The 21,608-nt window shown below is 35.9% G+C and overlaps 1 protein-coding gene across 22 annotated transcripts in view; it reads right to left on the reverse strand.

Moving 5' to 3' along the window:
• MRTFB (myocardin related transcription factor B) overlaps positions 1–21,608 on the reverse strand; it is a 258,616-nt gene that overhangs the window by 114,592 nt on the left and 122,416 nt on the right. For all 22 annotated transcript variants that reach the window (XM_070230957.1, XM_070230963.1, XM_070230958.1 and 19 more), the window contains one exon: positions 2,517–2,733. In XM_070230957.1, the coding sequence (XP_070087058.1) occupies positions 2,517–2,670 (154 nt within the window). In that variant the 5' untranslated portion in view covers positions 2,671–2,733. The remainder of the gene's footprint in view (positions 1–2,516; positions 2,734–21,608) is intronic.

A 21,608-nucleotide genomic window follows, 5' to 3' on the forward strand; every position in this document is an offset into this window, starting at 1 on the left:
TCTTCACCTCCCTGTGAATTGTCTTCCTTCCCTTTGAAGTCCCTGACTTCCTCCCCACCCCCAACATTTTCTTTTGTCTTTAGCGAAGGATGGTATTTAAGCAGAGTAAATCCATTTTGGTGAGTTACTTGGTTTTCTTCGGTTTCTCCCATGTATACACTGTTATTAAACTTTTGGTTGTTTTTCTCGTGTTAATCTGTCTCATGTCAATTTAATTCTTAGACCAGCCAGAGAACCTAGAAGGGTTGAGGAACATTTCTTCCTCCCCTACAGTGCTTACACAAACCTAGATGGTAGAGCCTACTGCATAGCTAGGCTATATGGTATGATTCTTATGGGACGACTGTCATACATTCAGTCTGTCACTGACCAAAACACTGTTATGCAGCGCATGACTGTAGTTAATTTTAGAGAACTAACTGGGTTGCTAAGTGACAAGACTGGGAGGGTGACCACTTTTCACTGTGTAACCATTTGTACCTTTTACATTTTAAGCCATGTGAATGTATTACCTACTCAAAAAAAAGATGATTAAATTCTAAAATAGAAACCAGAGCCCCATAAAATGTTATAACCAATCACAAATCAAACATGAGTGATTATGTTACAGAGATTATGAATACACAACTATAAGACACACAGAAGGAACAAAAAAACTCCAGCCCCCCCATTTTGTGAATGGTACTTGTGGTTTAGACATAAAATCTTCAGTGTCAGATTACGCCTGTATTCAAAAACTGCTGTAACTCAAACAAAAGAGACAGAAAATGAAGATATGCCCTGGATTTTAGTGCCAGATGGATGATGCAAAGGGTTCTGCTAATGATAAAAACACTTACTGCAAAGATTCATGGATAAAGTTTGAGCAAGATGGTTTTATGAAATATGGGCATTGATAAAGCAATCCTTCTATATTATTACACTGCTTCATAAGATGTGACTTTATGTACATGTAACTAAGTTAATAAATTAAAAATTGTACTATTGCATCTACCTCCCTAAAGGTTTATAAGGGGAGACTACTTCATATTTGGGCTCACCTTATATTCAGGCTTGCATGTTCAAGAGAAAGTTCTTACAAGAGAATGAGGTGAGCTGGATCAAGAAAATCCACAAAGTATAAACTTTTTCCACACACTTCCCTCTTCTGGGGCATATGACCAGTTTCTTGAGTAATTGTATATTATTGCAATTTTATGCCAGTTCAACCTTATTTTCTTTTTTGAGAGTAATAATTTGAACATTATCCTGGTCCAAGAGTACCATGTAAATTTGATCACAAGTAGTCACGTTTCAGTAAATGTGGTTATACTCTCTCAGCCACTGTCTCAGATAAAGCTAGGCTCCTAATTGATGAAAGGTTCTAAAGTCATCACTAGTCAACCACAGCCCCTTGAAGGCTGTGACAGCACCTTAGTCAAAATACTGCTTTTTACCAGTCAAACTGGACACAGCTTGTGGCTAACAACAAGTAACAAACACAAATATTAGCTGTCTTATTTGAAGGGAGAGCTAGAATACTCCAAAGACATGTACTAAAGAGCTAAGAATAGTAGCACATATCTTTTATCCATTTTCCTGCATACGATAAGGCCAATAATGAAAAGGATTGGGAAATACTCAGAACCCAGAAAAGTATGTAACAAGGCACAGAAGAGGTTCTACAGGGAAATGGTTTTATTTCTTCTGGCTTTTAACACTGAAATTTAAAGAATATATTTGTGAATCTAAGACTCATCAGAACTGTGGAAAGCAGAGTAAATCCAGTTGAAATTCTTAATTCTGTCCTTTAATATGCATGTTTAGTATGTTTGTAAATTTTGACATCTGATAGTTGTTACTTTTTATGTTTTAAGTATTAAAAAAAGTGTGTCATCTATCTCCATGTACATTAAAAACTGACAGTATTTTGTTTTCTGGAGACTCTAGGATATCTCTGTTATCAATGAAAATTTCCTGAACAGATAACAAACAGATAGAAAACATTCATTTTGTATACAAGGATGAGCCAGCCAAAGACTGAGAATATGGTCATATCCTATACCCATTAACATAAAAAGTACTAAAATAAGAAATTCTTGCTTTCTTAGTGATCATTAAGATAGCTCAAATTTTGCCAATTCTGAAATTAAGAGCAACACACTGGAGACAGGGAAAATGGAAAGAGAATCCAGTCAAATCCACATTCTACCTTTCCTGGAATCAGCATAGGAAGCTACTTTCCAGTGCCATTCTAGCATGAAATCTGCTTGTGCCAAAATGGTTGAATCTAAAGCTTATTTCCAAAGATAATTCGCTCCCAAAGAAACTTACAGGGGAAATAATGAAAGCACTGGATGGAAACTGAAATTCTGCCTGTTACTCAAAACCAGCCGGTACCCCTATGAGGTTGTCTCCTCTATGACAGACTGCTGAATGCAACTGACAAAAAAAATTACTACCAGAGAAAAATAAATTCGGCTCACAAAGAAGTAAGTCTTTGAACCAAAGTTGCCTGCACATGCTGCAGAACTCACCATTCTTCCTTTCGTTCAGAGGGGGTAAATGCTGACTGGACTGCAAGGAGAGTTCTTGGAATTCGTGGGCAACGGCTTCACTTTGAGGACTTGGAGCAAGATGGGCTAAAGGTCCCAATTCATCCTCGGTGTCTAACGCCCCTGTGTGATCCATTGTGTTCCAGCCACCGGCAACAGGGGGTACGAGACACCTCTTAAATGTGGCCTGTTGAAGAGACTGTCAAAATAAAGAATGTGTAAATGGATGGTACATTTATTTTTCTCCAACTTGCACAAAAGTATTAAAACGGGAACCTGGGTTCTATTTTAGGTTCACTGTTGGGTGGCAACTGCCAAATCATTTACTCTCTCTGGACCTCAGGTTCCTTGTCCAACACACAGGAATAATATACTTCCCATCTAAAAAAGCACTTACTAGGTAAATAAAAGTTGAAAGGTATTTTGTATAATTTTTTGTACTATAGACTAAAGAAAGTTATAGTTAATGGTGTCATTACTTAAAGATTTCAATGCATCCTAAAATGAGACAAAAGTCAACTAATGCCGATGAAAACTAAAAAGCAGTTCAGCTTGAAAATCTATCTTAACTCTTACAAATCAAACAACTTTACATTGTCAACATTTGCAGCAACCAGCAATGTTTCAGATAATGACTTCTCCATCGGCCTGGGTCTCAGTGAGAACAGGGAACAAAACTCTCAGCTAACCCACAGTGGACACACAGTTCATGACAAAGAAACAAAACTTTATCTTAACCTACTGAGATTTGGAGTGATCATCACAGCATAACCTGGCCCATTCTCACTGATAAAGAAATTGGTAACAGAAGTACCAAAGACACAATAAAGACCCTAAATATATGATACTGACTTAGGGGCTGAGCAGTGGGCAGGAAGAAAACTGTTACTGAAAGCTGAAAGCTAAAAAGATGATGGTCCATATTATGTTGTGGCAAAACATTTGATAAAACTGTTGCCTGCTTAGTAGCATTCCATACCACAGTTTGTTTATCCATTCACCTGCTGATGGACATTTGAGTAGTTTCCAGTGTTTGACTAATACAAATAAAGATGCTATGAACATACTTATACAAGTATTCATATGGATATATGCTTTCACTTCTCGTAGGTAAATACCTGGAGTGAAATGGGCAAATCATACGGCAGCTGCATGTTTAAACAAGAAACAACTATTTTCCAATGTAGTTGTGCCATTTTGCATTCTTACCAGCGGTGAATGAGAACTGTAGCTCTTCCACGTCCTCATCAACACTTCATTATGGTCAATCTTTTTTATTTTGTTTATTTTAATGGGTGTGTAGTCGTATCTCATTGCGGTTTTAACTTGCATTTCCCTAATGATGTTGAGCATCTTTTAAGGTGCTTATTTGTCATCAGCATATCTTCTTTGGTTAAGTATCTGATCAAATTTTTTGCTCATTTTTTAAACTAGGTGGTTTATTTTATTACTATTTCTTCTTCTTCTTAATATTATTATTAAACACATTATTTTATATATTCTGAACAAAAGTCCTTTATCAGATACGTGATTTGCAAATATTTTCACCCAGTCTGTGGCCTTTGTATGCTCTTTATAGTGTTTTGTAAAGAGCAGATGTTTTTAATTTGATAAAGTCCAATTTATCAATTTTTTCTTTTATGGATCATGTTTTTAGTATTGTAGGTAAGAAATCTTTGATTAACCCAAGGTCACAAAGATTATCTCCTATGTTTTCTCCTAGATATTTTACAGTTTTATGCCTTATATTTAAGTCTACGATTCCCTTTGAGTTAATTTTTATATATGCAGTGAGATATGCATCAAAGATTTTTGTTTTGGGCATAAGGATCTCATTGTTCCAGCACCATTTGTTGAAAAGGTTATCTTATCTCCAATAAAATCCCTTTGCACCTTCATTGCAAGCCAACTGACCATGTATATGTGGATCTATTTCTTGACTCTATATTCAGTTCCCAGAGAGGAGAGAGCCACAAAGGAGGAGCCCCTAAATTTGGTGTATAAACTCTGCCCAAGTCTCTGGCTGAGCCCCAAATTATGCACATTCAGAGTAGACTCCCAAAAGCCCAGCTAAGGCAACAAGAAGAGAACTGAGATTTCAGCTGCTACTCACCATAGGAAAGACATAGTGTGCAAAAGTGAGTTCAGCAAAGTTGCCTGCCTGCTAAAATAATATTCTTTAGAGGGAACCTAATAGATCCAGAGTCTCTATAACTGTCCTTCAAGAATTCCATATCCGACAAAAGTACCCTTTACCAATGAAGGCAAAACTGACCAGCAGACACACACTACAAGAAATGCTAAAAGAATTTCTTCAGGCTGAAGGGAAGTGATACCTGATAGAAACTTGGATCTTAGGAATGAAAAGCATTAGAAATGGTAAAGCATGTAGATAAATACCAAAGACTAGTTTTTCCTTTTGATTTCTTTAATATTACCATTCAAAGTAAAAATTACAACACTGTGTTACGGGGTTTATAATGTATGTAGATACAAAATACATGACAATTATAGCATAAAGCTTGGGGGAGGGGTAACCATATCACAACATTCTTACATTTCTATACATTATAAGGAAGTCATACAATTTTAACTTGAAGTAGAGTGAAAAGTTAAGGTTGCATATTATAATTCCTAGAGCAACCGGTAAAAAAAATACAAATAGTTTTAGCTAAAAAGCCAATAGGGAAATTAAAAAAGAATTATACTTGACCTAAATATTCAACCTAAAAAGAAGGAATAGAGAAACAAAAAAAGAGATGGGACAAACAAAAAATAAACAGTAAAATAGTTGACTCAGATCCAACCTTTTGACAATTATAATAAATGTAAATGGACTACACACTATGATTAAAAGACAGGCATTGACAGAAAGGATTTTAAAAAGACTAAAAATGTATGTCTATAAGTGACATACTTTAAATATAAAGATATAAACAGGATGGCAGTAAATGGATAGAAAAAGACAAGTCATGCTAACAAGAAGCCCAGGAATGCTGGAATGACTACACTAACATCAAATAAAGTAGCCCTCAAAAAGATGTATTAGGTAAGTGAATTTGCACGTAAAATGATTTATTTCACTATGGAAATTAAATACAACTCCGAAGTCTTTCTCAAAGCTAAGAATTTTCATTTCAAATAATTTATTCATAAAATAAAATCTGTTCAGAGCAAATTAATTCTAAGATACAAGTACCATAATGCTCTTATAATGGTAAGAGGTACAAACTCTGAACATTAGTGTTAATGATTTGGGAGATCCTTTAGGCATAAGATTTTAAAATATTTTCATGCAATATTATCTATTCTTCATATTGAAGAATTTTTTCAACCTATTATTCATTGACATTATGCTCACCTTAAACTCCCACACATCCCTCTAAATTAAGAAAATTATAAGCTAAGAAAATCTTTACAAAATTTAGCAAAAAGAAAAGAATAAGTGTTCAAAAAAATTTACCTTAATATTCATGAACATTTTTGATGCAGTATGGACTATATCTATTCTTAAATTCTACTACTAAATTTGTAACCTGTCACCTAACATCTACTTAACCGCTTGTTAATTTTCTTTTGCAACTGAAATTCAACATCAAACGTAAAGAAACACTCTCTGTCCAGTGGTCTCTAATTGGGATGTTAAAGGAATGGCATTAGAACAGATTCTTTCATTGAATCATATTTAGTTATGAAAGTAAAGCAATCATTTAGCTTTAGACAAACTATGATAAAATATTATTTTGTCTAGAACTGACAGAATAAATGAATATGGAGTTAATATCTTATATTCCCCAATAATATAACTTCATTCCGAAATGAAACTAATCCAATATTTATCCAGCACAAGGTCAAAGCACAGCGTAACACCAGTAAGATCAACCTGGGATGTGGCTTCTGCTCTCAAACAAACCACTTCATTGTCAGATACCACACCAGAGATGGAAAAAATAATACAGGAAAAAAACAACAGGCACCACACTTTCATTTGTTCATCTACTGATGCACTCACATCTTTTTTCTGAATGAAGTCAAGATACCACCAATAATGACCTTATATTTAAAAAGATGCTGGGGCTATTAGGCCAAGGTAGTTCCTAAATCAGTGCTAACGTTTGTTCTGAACCGAGTCAAGTCCAAAGTCAAATCTTCCCAATGCACCTTACTGCTTGTGACGACTAACACACATGACATATCAGTAAAAAAAGTTTACTATTAAGTCCTACGATCAAACAAGTTGAAAATTTCATATCAAATGCACTCTTGAGAAACAGAATTTTGTGTCACTGGATTGGGTAAATTAGTGATGTCAAACCTGGGTTATTTTATGTTATCTCTTCTTCCTCCAAAGCTCCTGGTGGCAATTTGCTAAATATCTCATGTTAAAGTTCAAAATTTATTTACTAATATAAGAACAAAATCTTGTCAACTGTATATATGAAAATATTTCCTTAATAATATATTGCTATTTCTGTATTAATTATCTTCTAAATGAAATTTCTTAAGGGTATCAAGAATTCAGGATCCATTCTGTTTACATTTTTATATAAATAACATTCACCTTCCAGTTTTATAATTGGGGAAAAAAAGAATTGCAGAAAGGAACACTTTATCCAATCTGTCCCTATTCAATCGTAACAATTAGGATGGAACCAGAAAATCAGAGTTCTAACATTACATGTTTCTACACAAATATTATTTCACTATATACTACTTTAACTCTTCTCATGAAAAGTGTTCTTGTTTCTGTTTTTTCCTAATTTAACTCCTGGTTTGATCACTTGAATGCTCTTATATTTAAAAAGGCTGTATAAATTCATAGAATAACAATATTTCCGCTGAAAGTTATCCTACTACCAGTGTCTAGTATAAGTGTGTTTCAACCCTCCCCACAATATGATAATCATTTGAGGAACTTAACAAAAGAGAAACTTCTGATGGGTGCGAGTAGAGGGGGAGGATCTCCAGAGATCTGAATACAATCGGTCTTGGATAGAGTGATTCCAACATGCAGTCAGTGTGGAGAGTCTCTGATCTAGTGGAACCCTCTTATTTTACAGAGAGGATAAATCATTTGCCCAATGAGTGGGGAGGAGAGGTCAGAAGCAAATTATTACAGCATGTGGGAAAAATAACAGATTATACGCAGGTACAAAGTGCTGTGGGAACCTAAAGAATTAAATGTCTCACTGTATTTGGGTAAGCTAGGAGAGTTTTCAAGGATGAAGAGGAGTTTGCAGGCACAGGAGTTTTCCTCATCAGTAAACGTATAGCAACATGAACAATTATCACCTGACAGCAAAAAAGTTCAATGGAGCTAGCACAGAAAGGGCACGACCTGGAGTGGCAGAAGACAAGGCTGGTGGCGTACGTAAAGCACAGTTGTGAAGGCATGTGGACTCTGAAACACAGTGATACGATCAGATTTGTATCTCAGAAAGATACTTCTGGCAGAGACAGGTTACTAGCAAAATCTCATGCCGAGATGCTGAGGGACTAAGTTAAGATAGTGGAAATGCAGAAAAGGGCATACATTCAAATAATATTTAAGAGGCAAAATTTCAAGGCGTGGGATGACTGGCTCATTTGAAAGGTAAAGGTGGATAAAGAACTGAGGGTGGCTGAGCTTTCCAGGGTTGGGCAGTCGGAGAAGCTGGTGGCATCATTCACAAGGCGGGGATGTCCAGCAGTGGGGAATGTGAGTCCTCACTCTGAGAAACTACAGGCTGCTGTGAGGGAGCTCTGAAAAAGGGTATGGCGAGAGATATAGCTGTGTCATTGTAGGCAAATCACTTAACCTCGCAGGATCCAGCTTGTGAATTTAGAAAAGGGGAATGAGAAACGAAAAAAAGAAAAGGGAAGAATATTTACTACATTTCTACTCAGTCTGGCACTAAGACTATTCTCTGCTTTCCTTAATTTCACCCTAATGACCTCTCTGTGGGTAGGTATTGTTCTCATTTTACAGATGAAAAAACCAAAGCTTGGAGAGATTAAACAAATTTGAGAGACTAGCCTCAAAGCCAGGATTCCAACATCAGAGCCCATATTCCTTCCACAATAATAGGACACTTATGTGCCCAAACGCAAATAAGTTGGAGTAAATAATAATCTGAGAGAGACAGATATTGTTGGGGGAAGAGGAGTGGTGAGGAAGAGGGAGATGAAGCTGTGAAAAGATCCACTTGTACAATTCTTTAACATACATATATTGAAGGCCCAGAGCCTTAGGAACTGTGCTGGGTCCTGAGGTTCTAAAGACAATTCGCTCATAACTCCTGTTTCTCCTGGAGTAAAGACCTCGTCAATCAGGCAATTACAACACAACATTATTGCTTAATAGGAGCTAGTAGAACAGGCCTGCTTCGTGGCAGATGAGGGACACTCTCCTCTTATTGTCCCATTTTAGCAAACCTTGAGAATGTAACTGGAATTAAAATCTAGACTGGAAGAAAAAGAAATCCACGGTCGTAGATGTACTACATATAAACAGAACATGTTCTTGACATCAGGTTCTAAGTCTTTCAAATGAACAACTTCTAAGCAGGGTTTTCACTTGTAGCAGTTGGATTCTTAGGCATAGCCATTAAATACACAGCAAAAATGTATTATAAACATACCAAATACTGAGAATACACAGTATAGAAAGTTACATAACTGTTCTTCTACGCTTAACTGGCTGTTATAGTTCTAAAAATGCCAATGTGATGATTTATTTTTTAACTTGTTTACTGTAGATTTGTTTCAAATGAACATAACACGGAGCAAATTGCATACTTGACACCCTCCAAAATGATGCATTCTTGAGCACTGTAACTAATACTTAAGTAAACAGTGCTTCTGAAATATTCATTGTGATCCATCTATAAATAAAAACTTGAATTAGCAAGAGTTTAAAACATATGTGCCTTTTAAACTACTACATAAAAAGACATAAAGAATTACAAAATTTTGTTCTCCAAGAAAAACGGCCAAAACGCAAGTCTTTTTAGCTTGAACAATTGTATTTTCCAAGTTTATTCAAGATGAATGATTCTCAGAGAATAAGAATTGATTAGAAGATTAATTTTAAGCTGAGATCATTTCCATATTTAGCAAATACTGAGTTAAAAACAAACTCTAATTTTGTTGAACCATAAATTAGAATTTGACTTAAATGCTAAGAAGTAAATATTTGTAAACAGATTAAACAAATGTTTTACCTAACACATAAAAATATACTGTACTCCTATTTCTAAGTCCTCTAAGACACAGAGGGAAGGAGGAAGGGAAAAGAAAGAAGAGAAAGAGAAAGAAAGGGGAAGAGAAAGGGACACTAAAAAGAGGGAATTCTCTTTGTTTTCTAGCTCTTTACTTTTCTTGATATTAGGAATCAGTAGAATTTAAACTCAAAGATGTTTTACTAAATTCAAAAGTATTACAAAATACATGAAAAAATCCCGAAGTTTAATTTACTTGTCCAAGATATCATGACTAGTTAAGTAGTAGAGCTGGAACCATGAGTTCCCTAACATATAATCCAGTTCTTTGGTACTTAACCAGAGGAGAAACTCTCTTGTCTGAGGCAACCATGCCAGGTAGCTAGTTGGTAAAGTGAAAAAACTCAGTTACAAGAGGAGTCATTAAAAATGATATATAAATCTTAAACATTTTCTTTTCAATTGGAGCGCACAGCTGTACATTCGTTTGCCAGTCTTCCGATATAGGGTCAAGGCCTTCTCTCTGAAGACGTGTCAGCTCTCTGGCATAAACAACCACTGTCTGTGATTTCCAGTTTCCATTTCTTTAAAGTGGAACAAAAATTTAAAGGATTTTGAGCACAGAATGCATCTACATTTTTACAACTTTTAACCCAATTCTTTTAGTTTTTCGCCCATACCCAATTCAATAGTATTAAGTAACATGCCTTTGTGTTTCCAGTTAACCTTTTTTGCACTCATATTTCATCAGTTTATATAATATTCAATTAAACTACATAATTACAATTATTACTGCTATTGGCATAAACAGATTTAGGAATAAACACAGCTGAGCTTTGGTTAGCATACAACTTAATTAGTGAGAACAAAAATGCATCACCAGACTTTAGCGTCACCTCCTGGCCATGACCATTCAGTATGTCCTGGGACGAAGGGATTGGAGATGGTGGTAATCCAGCAAACTGGACAAGTGGATGAAGGATAAGAGAGGTTCCACCACAAAGCATTTTAAAGATTTATGTTGATGCCAAGGGCATCTCAAATTAGAAACTGGAGTCTTTTTAATTTTTCCGGAGTCTGTCAATATGAGTTACTACTTAGATATTACTTCATTACTGTCTAACTTTAGGCAAAATGTGTTAATATTGTACTCTGAGACAACAGTTCAGGATACACACCAAATAAAAGTTCACATTCAAATTTTTGTAACAGCACTCTGGCAGCCAGTGCAACTATAATTAAGCTTCTAATGCCATTAGTTAAATATGAAATAATCTATTCTCATTGTATCATAGTCCTTCAAAATGCTTATGAATTCTTCTCTGCATTAAACACACTTCGGCATATATCATAAAACAGCAATTCCAATCAACTGTGAAAATTTTATTAGTGTCACAAGAGTTGTGGATAAGGCCTTTTTTGTTAATTGAGATATAATTCACATGTCATAAACTTCACCATTTTAAAGTGTACAATTCAGTGATTTTTAGTATATTCATAAGGTGTTCAACTATCAATATCTAATTCCAGAACATTTTCATCACATCTAAAAGAAATTCCATACCTACTAGTAGTTATTTCCTATTCTCCTTTCCCCTTATCCTCTGGCAACCACTAATTTACTTTCTGTCTCCATGGATTTGCCTATTCTAGACATTTCATATAAATAGAATCATACAATATGTGGCCTTTTGTGTGTAACTCCCCTTACTTAACATAATGTTTTCAAGATTCATCTACGTTGCACCAGGTATCGGTACTCTATTCCTTTTTATGGCCGAGTAACATTCCATTGTATGGCTTTACGACATTTTGTTTATCCATTAATCAGTTGTTGGACTCTGGATGGTTTCCACGTTTTGGCTATTATAAATAATGCTGCTATGAACATTCATGTACAAGTCTTTGTACGAACATACGTTTTCAGTTCTCTTAGGTATACACATAGGAGTGAAATTACTGGGTCATATAGTAACTTTATGCTTAACTGCTTGAGGAACTACCCAACTCTTGTCCACAGTGGCTGCATCATTTTAAATCCCCTCAGCAAAATATAAGGGTTCCAGTTTCTCCAAATCCTTCTAATCACAGCTAACCTAGTGGATATGAAGTGGTATCTCATTGTGGTTTTGATTTGCATTTCCCTAATGACTAATGATGCTGAGCATCTTTGCATGTGCTTATTGGTCATTTATATATCTTCTTTGGAGAAGTACTTATTTAAAAATGGGTTCATGTCTTTTTATTGTTGAGTTGGAACAGTTCTTTCTGTGTATATATACACACACACATATATATACATAAATATACAAACATATATTTACATATAAGGATACATATATAAATGTTACATATGATACATATATTATGGATATTAGCTCTTTAGCAGATTTGCAAATATTTTCTCTCATCCTGTGGGCTGTCTTTCCACTTTCTTGACAAAGTGTCTTGACATATAAAAGTTTTTAATTTTGATGACGTCCAATTTATTTTTTCTTTTGATTGCTTGTGCTTTTGATATCATATTTAGGAAACCATTGCCAAATCCAAGTTCATGAAGATTTACACTTATGTTTTCTTCTAAGAGTTTTATGGGGCTGGCCCCGTGGCTGAGTGGTTAAGTTCGCGTGCTCCACTGCAGGCGGCCCAGTGTTTCGTTGGTTCGAATCCTGGGCTCGGACATGGCACTGCTCATCAGACCACGCTGAGGCGGCGTCCCACATGCCACAACTAGAAGGACCCACAACGAAGAATATACAACTATGTACTGGGGGGCTTTGGTGAGAAAAAGGAAAAAATAAAATCTTTAAAAAAAAAAGAGTTTTACAGTTTTAGTTTTTACATTCAGGTCTTTGATCCATTTTGAGCTAATTTTTGTATATGGTGTGAGGCAGGAGTCCAACTTCATTCTTTTGCATGTGGACATCCAGTTGTCCCAGCACCATCTCTTGAAAAGGCTACTTTTCCCCCTTTGAATTATCTTGGTACTCCTGTCACAAATCATTTTACCACAGATGTATGGGTTCATTTGTGGACTCTCAATTTTCTAACTATAGGTTTGTCCATTTTGTTGATCTAGTCAAAGAATCAACTTTTAGTTTCACTGATTTTCTCTATTGTTTTTCTATTTTTCACGTTGTTTATTTCTGCTCTAACCTTTATTATTTCCTTCCTTCTGCTTGCCTTAGGTTTAGTTTGCTCTTCTTTTCTTAGTTTATTAAGGTGGAAGGTTATGTTATTAAGATCTTTTGGTTAAGATATTCTTAAAGTTCTAAACTTTTCACAAAGTAACAGAATACACATTTCAATGCGTATCCACATTATTTCTTATGATATGTGATATTCACAAATTTAAAAAACACATATTATTATGTTCAAACTAGTTAAACTTAAACATTCCCAGAATCATTTCTCCAACACTGAAGTATAAGAGGACCAAAACCACTTCAGATATCAGAACCATCCTACCCCGGAGACACTTAGCCTTTTTCTGAACATACCCAAAGATGAAAACTTCTCATTCCTCCAGAGGCTGCCCTTTTCATGTCAGAGAATTCTACCAGAAGGCCCTTCCCTGCGCTAAAAGGAGTCACCACTTTGGCAGGTTATATTTTCCAAGGAAGAACACGACACTATCTCCAATTCCACATACTCTTCTTACAAAGAAGAAGACTTCGACACTCCTCCCATCAAAAGATGGGGTGTTAGCTTCCTCTGCTTGAATCTGGGCTGGTGTGGGCTATGGGGTAAGGGATGTTACATGACTTTTAAGGCTAGGTCATAATAGGTCTGCCTGGTTCCCCCAGGATATTCATCTTTGGAGCTGCTGAGATGCCACGTAAACCGTCTGACTGCACTGAGGCTGCTACGCTGTGAGGAAGCCAAAACTAGCCCATGGAAAACACATGGAGACACTATAAGATGACATGAAGAGACACAGAAGGACGCCCAGACCCCAGCTACTTCAGCCACCTCCCCTTGCTGTTGCAGTTCCAGTCACTGCCTGACTGCAACCAAACCAGAGATCAAGCCAGAACTGCCCAGTCGAACTGTCCCCAAGTCCCTGACCCGCAGAAATCATAGAAGATAATAAATAATTGTTGTGGGTTTCAGCCACTAAGTTTCGTTCGGAGTGATGTGTTACATAACAACAGGAACTGGAATATTTACTCTAAGCAACATGTACTCCTTAATTCCAGGGTCTATGCTTGGGATCAGGAAGAACAAGTCCAATTAATTGTCCAATACTGGGAATACTAAAAAATACATAGTTGATTCTCAATCTTCTGTGAGTTTATTACCAATTCACTTGAAATTTTCTTATTTTAAAAACATGGTTTCACTTTTCACAATTCTGGTCATGCTACCTTGAATTGTTAAAAAATAGTTTATCTTCATTTTCTTAATTATAAGACTCAGGACTAAATCCAGTCCTCCAACGAGGATATATATGAACTGTTGAGAAACGCAGGAAGACTGCCTCACTCACTGGTGAGGCTTTTATTAATTTGGTTTGAGTTTATACCATATGAATTTTGAATGAAACCCTTTTCCATAAGGGAATGTACAGTACAGGATATCAGTTCAGAGCTCAGGTTTTGGAGTCAGGTAGATGGAGAGACAAGACCTTGTACTATCACTGAGAAGCTACACGACCTTAAGCAAAGTATGTAACCTTGATAAAGCTTAATTCCTCATTTACAAACTGGGGTCGCAGTAAGCATACAAGTAGCCACTATTATAATGGTTTCTCCAATCAAAATGTTCCTCATTCTCTTCCAATTGAATTGATTTTGTGTTTGTTTTGATCCCAGGTTAAGGCCTCACATTTATCTCTATTAAAGTAGATCTTGTTATGTACGGCCCATTGCTCTAGTCACCTATGATCTTTTTAACAAACAATCATTAATAAAAATGCAGTGGAAGAAAAAACCCCATTAACAATAGCAACAAAAAGATAAAATATCTAGAAATTAATGTAACTGGAAATGTATAAAATCTCTAAAAAGAAAATGTTAAAACATTACTCAAGAGCTCCAAAGAAGACTTGAAGAACCAGAGGATATTATATTCTGTAATATATATCAGAGGATATATATTCTGGGATATTATATTCATAAAGACGTCAATTCCGCCTAGTCCAACTTATAAAATTAAAATGATCAAAATAAAAATACAAAAAGGATGTTTTTTTCCTTTGGAAGTGGGGTGGGAACTGGGACAAGCTGATTCTAAAGCCTATATGGCAAAAACAAGCCAACAAACAAACAAAACAAGCAAAAGTAGTCTAGAAAAGCAGTGAAAAAGAAAGAAGAGAGAGTGCTACTAGCCCTAGCATATATTAAAATGTATTACGGAGCCTCAATAATCAAGACAGTAAGCTATTAGTACATGAAATGAGAGACAGACAAATGATACAAAAGAGAATGTCTAAAATAGATACATATATGCATGTAAATTTAGTACACGATAAAGTTGGTATTGCAAATTAGAGCCGAAAAGATGGACTTTTCAAAGAAAGGTAATGGGACAACCGAGTAGCCATTTGGTGGGGGGGAAAGTTAAAACCAAACCTAGCATAGTTTCATCAGGATAAATCCCTCATAAATCAGAGATTTAAAGGTTAAATTACGAGACCATAAAGGTTACAGAAGAAAATATGAGAAGTCCTCCATAGCTTTGTAGTGGGGGGAAGACCTCTCTATCACTCCAACTCCTCAAGCCATAAAAAAAATATGGATAAATTATATAATTATATATACATATGTATTTAAATGTGTATTTACATAAACTGCATGCCAAGAAAACCATAAACAAGATCAAAAGTGACACACTAGGAAGTTTATATTTGCAACTTATAATACAAAGGAATAAACTCCTATAAACACATAAGGAAAATACGGATAATCAAAATTTTTAAATCATCAAAGGATATGAACAAAGCTCACAGAAAAGGAACGTTCTTTTAAAATATGACAAGATGCCCAACCCTCTTCATGAAGACAGAAATATTAAACTACCACGAGACATCATTTTCACTTAGATTGGCAAAATTCTGAAAGGTTAATAACACAGATTGGTAAGCCTTGGCCTTATCTCACAATTTAAAGGTGTATAAAGTGGTACAACCTTTATGGATAAAAATTTGTTAATATGTATTAAAATGACAAATGCACTAACTCTTTGACCTAGCAATTTGTCTTCCGGGAATTTACATGTTCAAAATGAAAATGTGGGTGGGACTTCTAGAATGGCAGAGAAAAGAGGTCAGCAAATCCTCTCCCCAAAGGCATAACAAAACAGGAAAAAACTGTGAAAAATAATGATCTCAGAACTCTAGAAACAGACCAAAGGCATATAACAAATGGAGAAGTAATCATTCAATAAAAAGACTACTGAACCTTGCTTAAAAAGGGTGTAAGGAGGATTTTGTGGCATTTTGCAAATCATGTATCAGATGAGATTATCATATATCTGAGTTCTTGCATTTAGAATATAAAGGGCTCTTACAATTCAACAATACAAGACAAAAACTCCAACTTCAAAACGGGCAAAAGATTCGAATAGGCCTTTCACTAAAGAAGATAAATAAATGTCTAATAAATACATGAAAAGATGTTCAATATCATCAGTTACTAGGGAAATGCAACTAAAAACACAATGAGACACCACTTTGCACTCACTAGAATGGCTATAATAAAAAAGACAGACAATAAAAAGGTATTGGCAAGGATGTGGAGAAACAGGAACCCTCACACAGTGCTGGTGAGAATGTAAAATGATACGGCTGTTTTGAAAAACAGTTTAGTATGTTCTTAAAGTGTTAAACATAATTTTGCCATATGATCCTACAATTTCACTCCTAGGTATCCATGCAAGAGAAGTGAAAACATACATCCACAGAAAGACTTGCAAGCAAACGTTCACAGCAGCATTACTCATGATAACCCCAAACTGAAAACAGTTTAAAAGCTCATCAACAGGGGAATGGATTAACAAAATGTGGTGTATCCCAATGGAATATTATTCAGCAACAAAAAGGAAAGAAGTAATCATACGACGTGGATGAAACTAACAACTTTATGCTAAGTGAAAGAAGCCAGATGCCAAAGATCACATGTATGATTCCATTTATATGAAATTTCCAGAAAAAGCAAATCTACCGAGGCAGAAATTAGATTAGATGTTTTCTGGGGTTGGGGGTGGGAACAGGGATTATCTGTAAATAGGCACAAAGTTTCTTTTTGACATGATGAAAATGTTCTAAAATTAGATTGTAGTGATGGTTGCCTAACTCTGTAAATTTACTAAAAATCATTGCATTTCACACTTAAAAGAGTGAATCTTACGGCACGTAAATGATACCTCAATAAAGCTGCTTTTTAAAAAATAATGTAATCTATGTGTGAATGTTTATAGAAACTTTATTCAAAACTGCCGAAAACTGGAAACAACCCAAATGTCCTTCAGTTCGAATGGAATAAAAAACTGTGGTGCGTTCATAGAATAGAATACCACAGAGCAATACAAGAGATGAGCTACTGATACCTGCAACAGTAGAGCTGAATCTCAAATGCATTGTGCTAAGTGAAAGAAGCCATCCTCACAGGGCTTCCCCACCTGGGCACCGCAGGAAAGCCAAAGCTATAGATACGGACCAGGGGCTGCCAGGAGAGGGGCTGATAACAAAGGAGAAGCCAAGGGACGCTGGGGGTGATGGAAATGTCTGTATCTTGTCTTGATTGTGGCTGTGCTTAAACGCCTCTATATATTTGTCAAAAATCAGAACAATGACAAAAACAGTGACTATTACCACATGTATATTAAAAATAAATTTAAAACAATGACATTGTACAAGATTATTCATTGCCGTGTGATTTTTAATAGCAAACAACTAGAAACAATTTCAGTCGTGATCAATAGGAAAGGGAATAAATTTTTGTACGCCCATACAATGTAATACTGTGCAGTTAAAAGAAAGAAAGAGGAAGCTCTCCAGGTAACACTGATATGGAAAGATATCTGATTTATTGCTAAGTGAAACAGTGAGTTAGAAAAATAAGAATAAAAATATATTCATCTTTGCTAAATGAAACTGGATGAAGACATAAGAAAGCAATAGAGCAGTTCTCAACTGCGGGGGGGGGGTGCAACGGAGCAGCTGCTGGCGGAGGAGACAGTGCACTGTAGTATTGTTTTATTATTATCTTTGAACATGTGAAAGTACTACTTATGTTTAAAAAGGAAACAAATCAAAACAAAAAGATCTTTTGGAATATCGTTCCATCCTCCGACACATATCCTGTCTCTCAGCTTTGTGTCATCTGAAATTTGTTTGCCTTCTGTATATTCATCTTAGTCAATGATTAAAATATTGAACTGAACAGAACTAGGGAAATCCTCGCAATAAACTAATAAAAATCTTTCTTAAACGGATGTTAATCCATTACTCTACACTATCCCAGTTTCACAAATTACAAGAAACATGACTACGGGCAAGTTGCTGAACCTCCCTAAGTCTCTTTGTAAAATGGATGTAAATAATATCTCCCTTGCAGAGTACAAATTAAAAGAGACAATATATGTCAAGTGCTTAGAATCATGCTTGGCACCGTGAAGGCCTTCGATAATTGCTCACTGGCTTCATTTTTAGTTATGGTTTTTCCTGGCTGATGCATTCACCTAACTGTCATAGCACTCAGCCCATACTTTGTGAGACCTCGTCACCTAAGACCTGTAGTGGTGAGAGCTTTCTTCTCTGCTGGGCTGCTTGGGTTCAAATTCCAGCTCTGAAATTTTCTAGCTGGTGGGCAAGCCACTTAAACTTTCAAAATCACAGGATCTTTAGTTAAAAATGGGGATGACAATGGTACTTACTTCACAGGATTAAAAGGAGAATTGAAAAGATAATAGATTTGAGGTGCACAGCACAGCTTTGAGCACATAGTAAGTAGCTGATAAATGTTAGCAATTAGCGTTATTATTTTGTCTACCACATTCCTGATTCCCCATTATGTGAAACAACATAAAAAGTATTGCAATTATCTAAATTTTGTAAAAACCTCATGCTAAACCTCATTTCTAGCTTGTCTTAACCTTCTAATTATACTTCAAATTTTCAAACAACAGAAGTTTATTCCTACCAACTGTTTTGACACATATACAAATATCCTGATGAATAATTGATAATAGGGTTTTAAAATTTCCCTAACACAGGCATAATACAGGCCAGCTCTAAAAGTAACAAGGTTGATGCCACAACTAGAAGGACCTGCAACTAAGATATACAACTATGTACCGGGGGAATTTGGGGAGATAAAGCAGAAAAACAAACAAACAAACAAATAAATAAACAAACAAACAGAGATTGAAATCAATATCTATATTTTGCATTGTTTTCTCCAACATTTGGGATTTAATGGGCTTTGGATTTTAGATATTCGGCAATATAACATGGGTATATGTATAAACTAAAGTTCTCTGAAAGAAAAAAAGAACTTCTGATTTTTAAAGTAAGGGCATTGTTCCTAGAGTCACTTCTTAAAACTAGGTACCCAAACTAATCTCGGTGGATTACAAGCATTTCCCCAAGTTGTTTTTTCAAAGTATACCAGCAAAATAAAAGCTCTCCGTGTACTTTCTATTCCTTATAACATTGTTATCTCTTTAGCTTTTTCTTAAAGTAGCCAAAGACACTCAGGATTTTGAATTTAGTCCTTGAAAGTAATTATTTAGGGCTAAAATTTCTGTACTGGAAATGACTAAACTTACAAAGGGGAAGGCAGCTTAGATTTCGGTGTTCCGCAAACCCTTTGTTTTTCAAGCAGCATTATTTTAATTATTTCCTATAAATACATCATTGTCCTTAAGAAAAACATTTTTCAGATAAAGATTAAAAATCTTTAATCATCACTTGGAAATGACCTCAGCATATTGTAAACCTTCTAAAACAGATTTAGCGCATGAAAACCCATTTGTCAAATAAGAAAAGAACTACTACACGGAATTTCATTAAACAAGTTATTTTAAAAAGAAAAAGACAGGAGTTTTAATCAGATAAGTGGCAACAGAATGTTTTTTGAAAATTCTGGGAGATACAGTAAAAAATTGCCAACTGGACAGAACTGAGGTGTTGCCCAGACAGGGATTTTGCTCCCCCTCACCCATGCCCACTGCTACCCTCAGCTCCTCTGAATTTCCCCTCCAAGCTGCCCCCTTTGGCTGACATGACCATTCTCTTTGCCAGACCACGATTCCATTAAACCTTGGGTGGGAATTAAGATTTCCTTTTGAATCCAAGAGAGACGTGGAGCCCCTAGTATTTATCCTCAATGGAATTCTGACCATGAAGCAAAGACCACCTTTCTGGAGGGGCTGAGCAGAGGGTGTGCCTGGAGCTGCCCTTACAAATGCCCTCACCAAGACGGCCTGGAGAAAGGCAGAGGCAGGTGCACCTGGCTGACCTGAGATAGACCACAGTGGGCGGACACTCATAGAATATAACACTCCACTCAATATAACATTCCAGTATCTTTCTCCTTACCACGTTGCCCTATTAAAGACTGTTAACCTTAATCTGGTCCTTGAGGCTGCAGGCAAGTGATTCTAGAAGGGTCTTTATTTGAAGTGCCAAGGCAATTCCAATAGATACCAAAGTATAAAACAAAAGGCAGATTTCAGTTTTGTTTTATTTTGTTTTTGCTGAGGAAGATTGTCCGTGAGCTAACATCTGTGCCAATCTTCCTCTGTTTTGTATGTGGGTTGCTGCCACAGCATAGCTGAAGAGTGGTATAGGTTCATGCCCAGGATCCGAATCCCTGAACCCAGGCCACTGAAGTGGAGTGCACTGAACTTAGCCACTACATCACAGGGCTGGTCCCAAGATTTCACAGTTTGAACAACCCAATCTCATGCATGACAGCAAAGTACTCAAAGAACACACAGGAAAAAAAATAAAAGGAAAAAGTGCAATAGTGAAAAAAAAGATGTACAGAGAAAACTGGAAACAACCTATTGCCCATCAGTAGGTTAAATAAATATTGGTACATTCATTTCACTGAAAATATGCTTTAATTGAAAAAAAAAAAAAAAAAAAACCCCGGATAGATCTATAAGTATTGTAAAGGGAAAATGTCCATGATATATAATTAGGTAGAAAAGCGGCTACTAAACTGAATGAGTTATGTGTGTATATATAACATACATAGAGAGAGCAATGTACCCTAGTGTCAGAGGAGAAAAAGGCAAGGAGGATGAGAAAAGAAAGAATGGGGCAGGTAGGGTGACTGAATGCCAAAGAAACAGAGAGAAAGTGAGAGGAAAAGGGAGAGCACAGGAGACAAAGAAAGAAAAGAAATGGGCAAGAGGCAAATAGAGAGAGACCAACAGACACACAGGGACAGACATGAAGTGTACATTCCAAACTGGCTATGGCTCTGAGCGTCCCACACAGCAGCCACCAGCCACATGTGTCTGTTTAAATTTAATTACAATTAAATAACATTAAAAAATCAGTCCCACAATTGCACAAGTCCCATTTCAAGTGCTTTGGCAGCACAGAATAGAACATTTGCAACATTCCGTCCACAGTTAAGTCCTCTCGGGCAGTGCTGTTCTATACTCTCCAATATTGTATAAACTTTCTATAATGAGCATGTGGTATTTTATAGTCTGCAAAGAGAATAAAGACATTTCCAATTTGACAATAGACTCTTGGGATTTTTTTTCCCTCCGTTCTGCATCTCTTTTAATAGTTCTTTTTCAAACATCACAGAGGCATCAGAGGTTTTATACGGGCTTAATGACCTGTATACTGCCAATTTTCTCTAAGTTATTTGATTCTTACTAACTCAGTTCTACTTAACAAGAGTTCAAA

Source organism: Equus caballus, chromosome 13, assembly GCF_041296265.1.
Source record: "Equus caballus isolate H_3958 breed thoroughbred chromosome 13, TB-T2T, whole genome shotgun sequence".
Taxonomy (NCBI): Eukaryota; Metazoa; Chordata; class Mammalia; order Perissodactyla; family Equidae; genus Equus; species Equus caballus.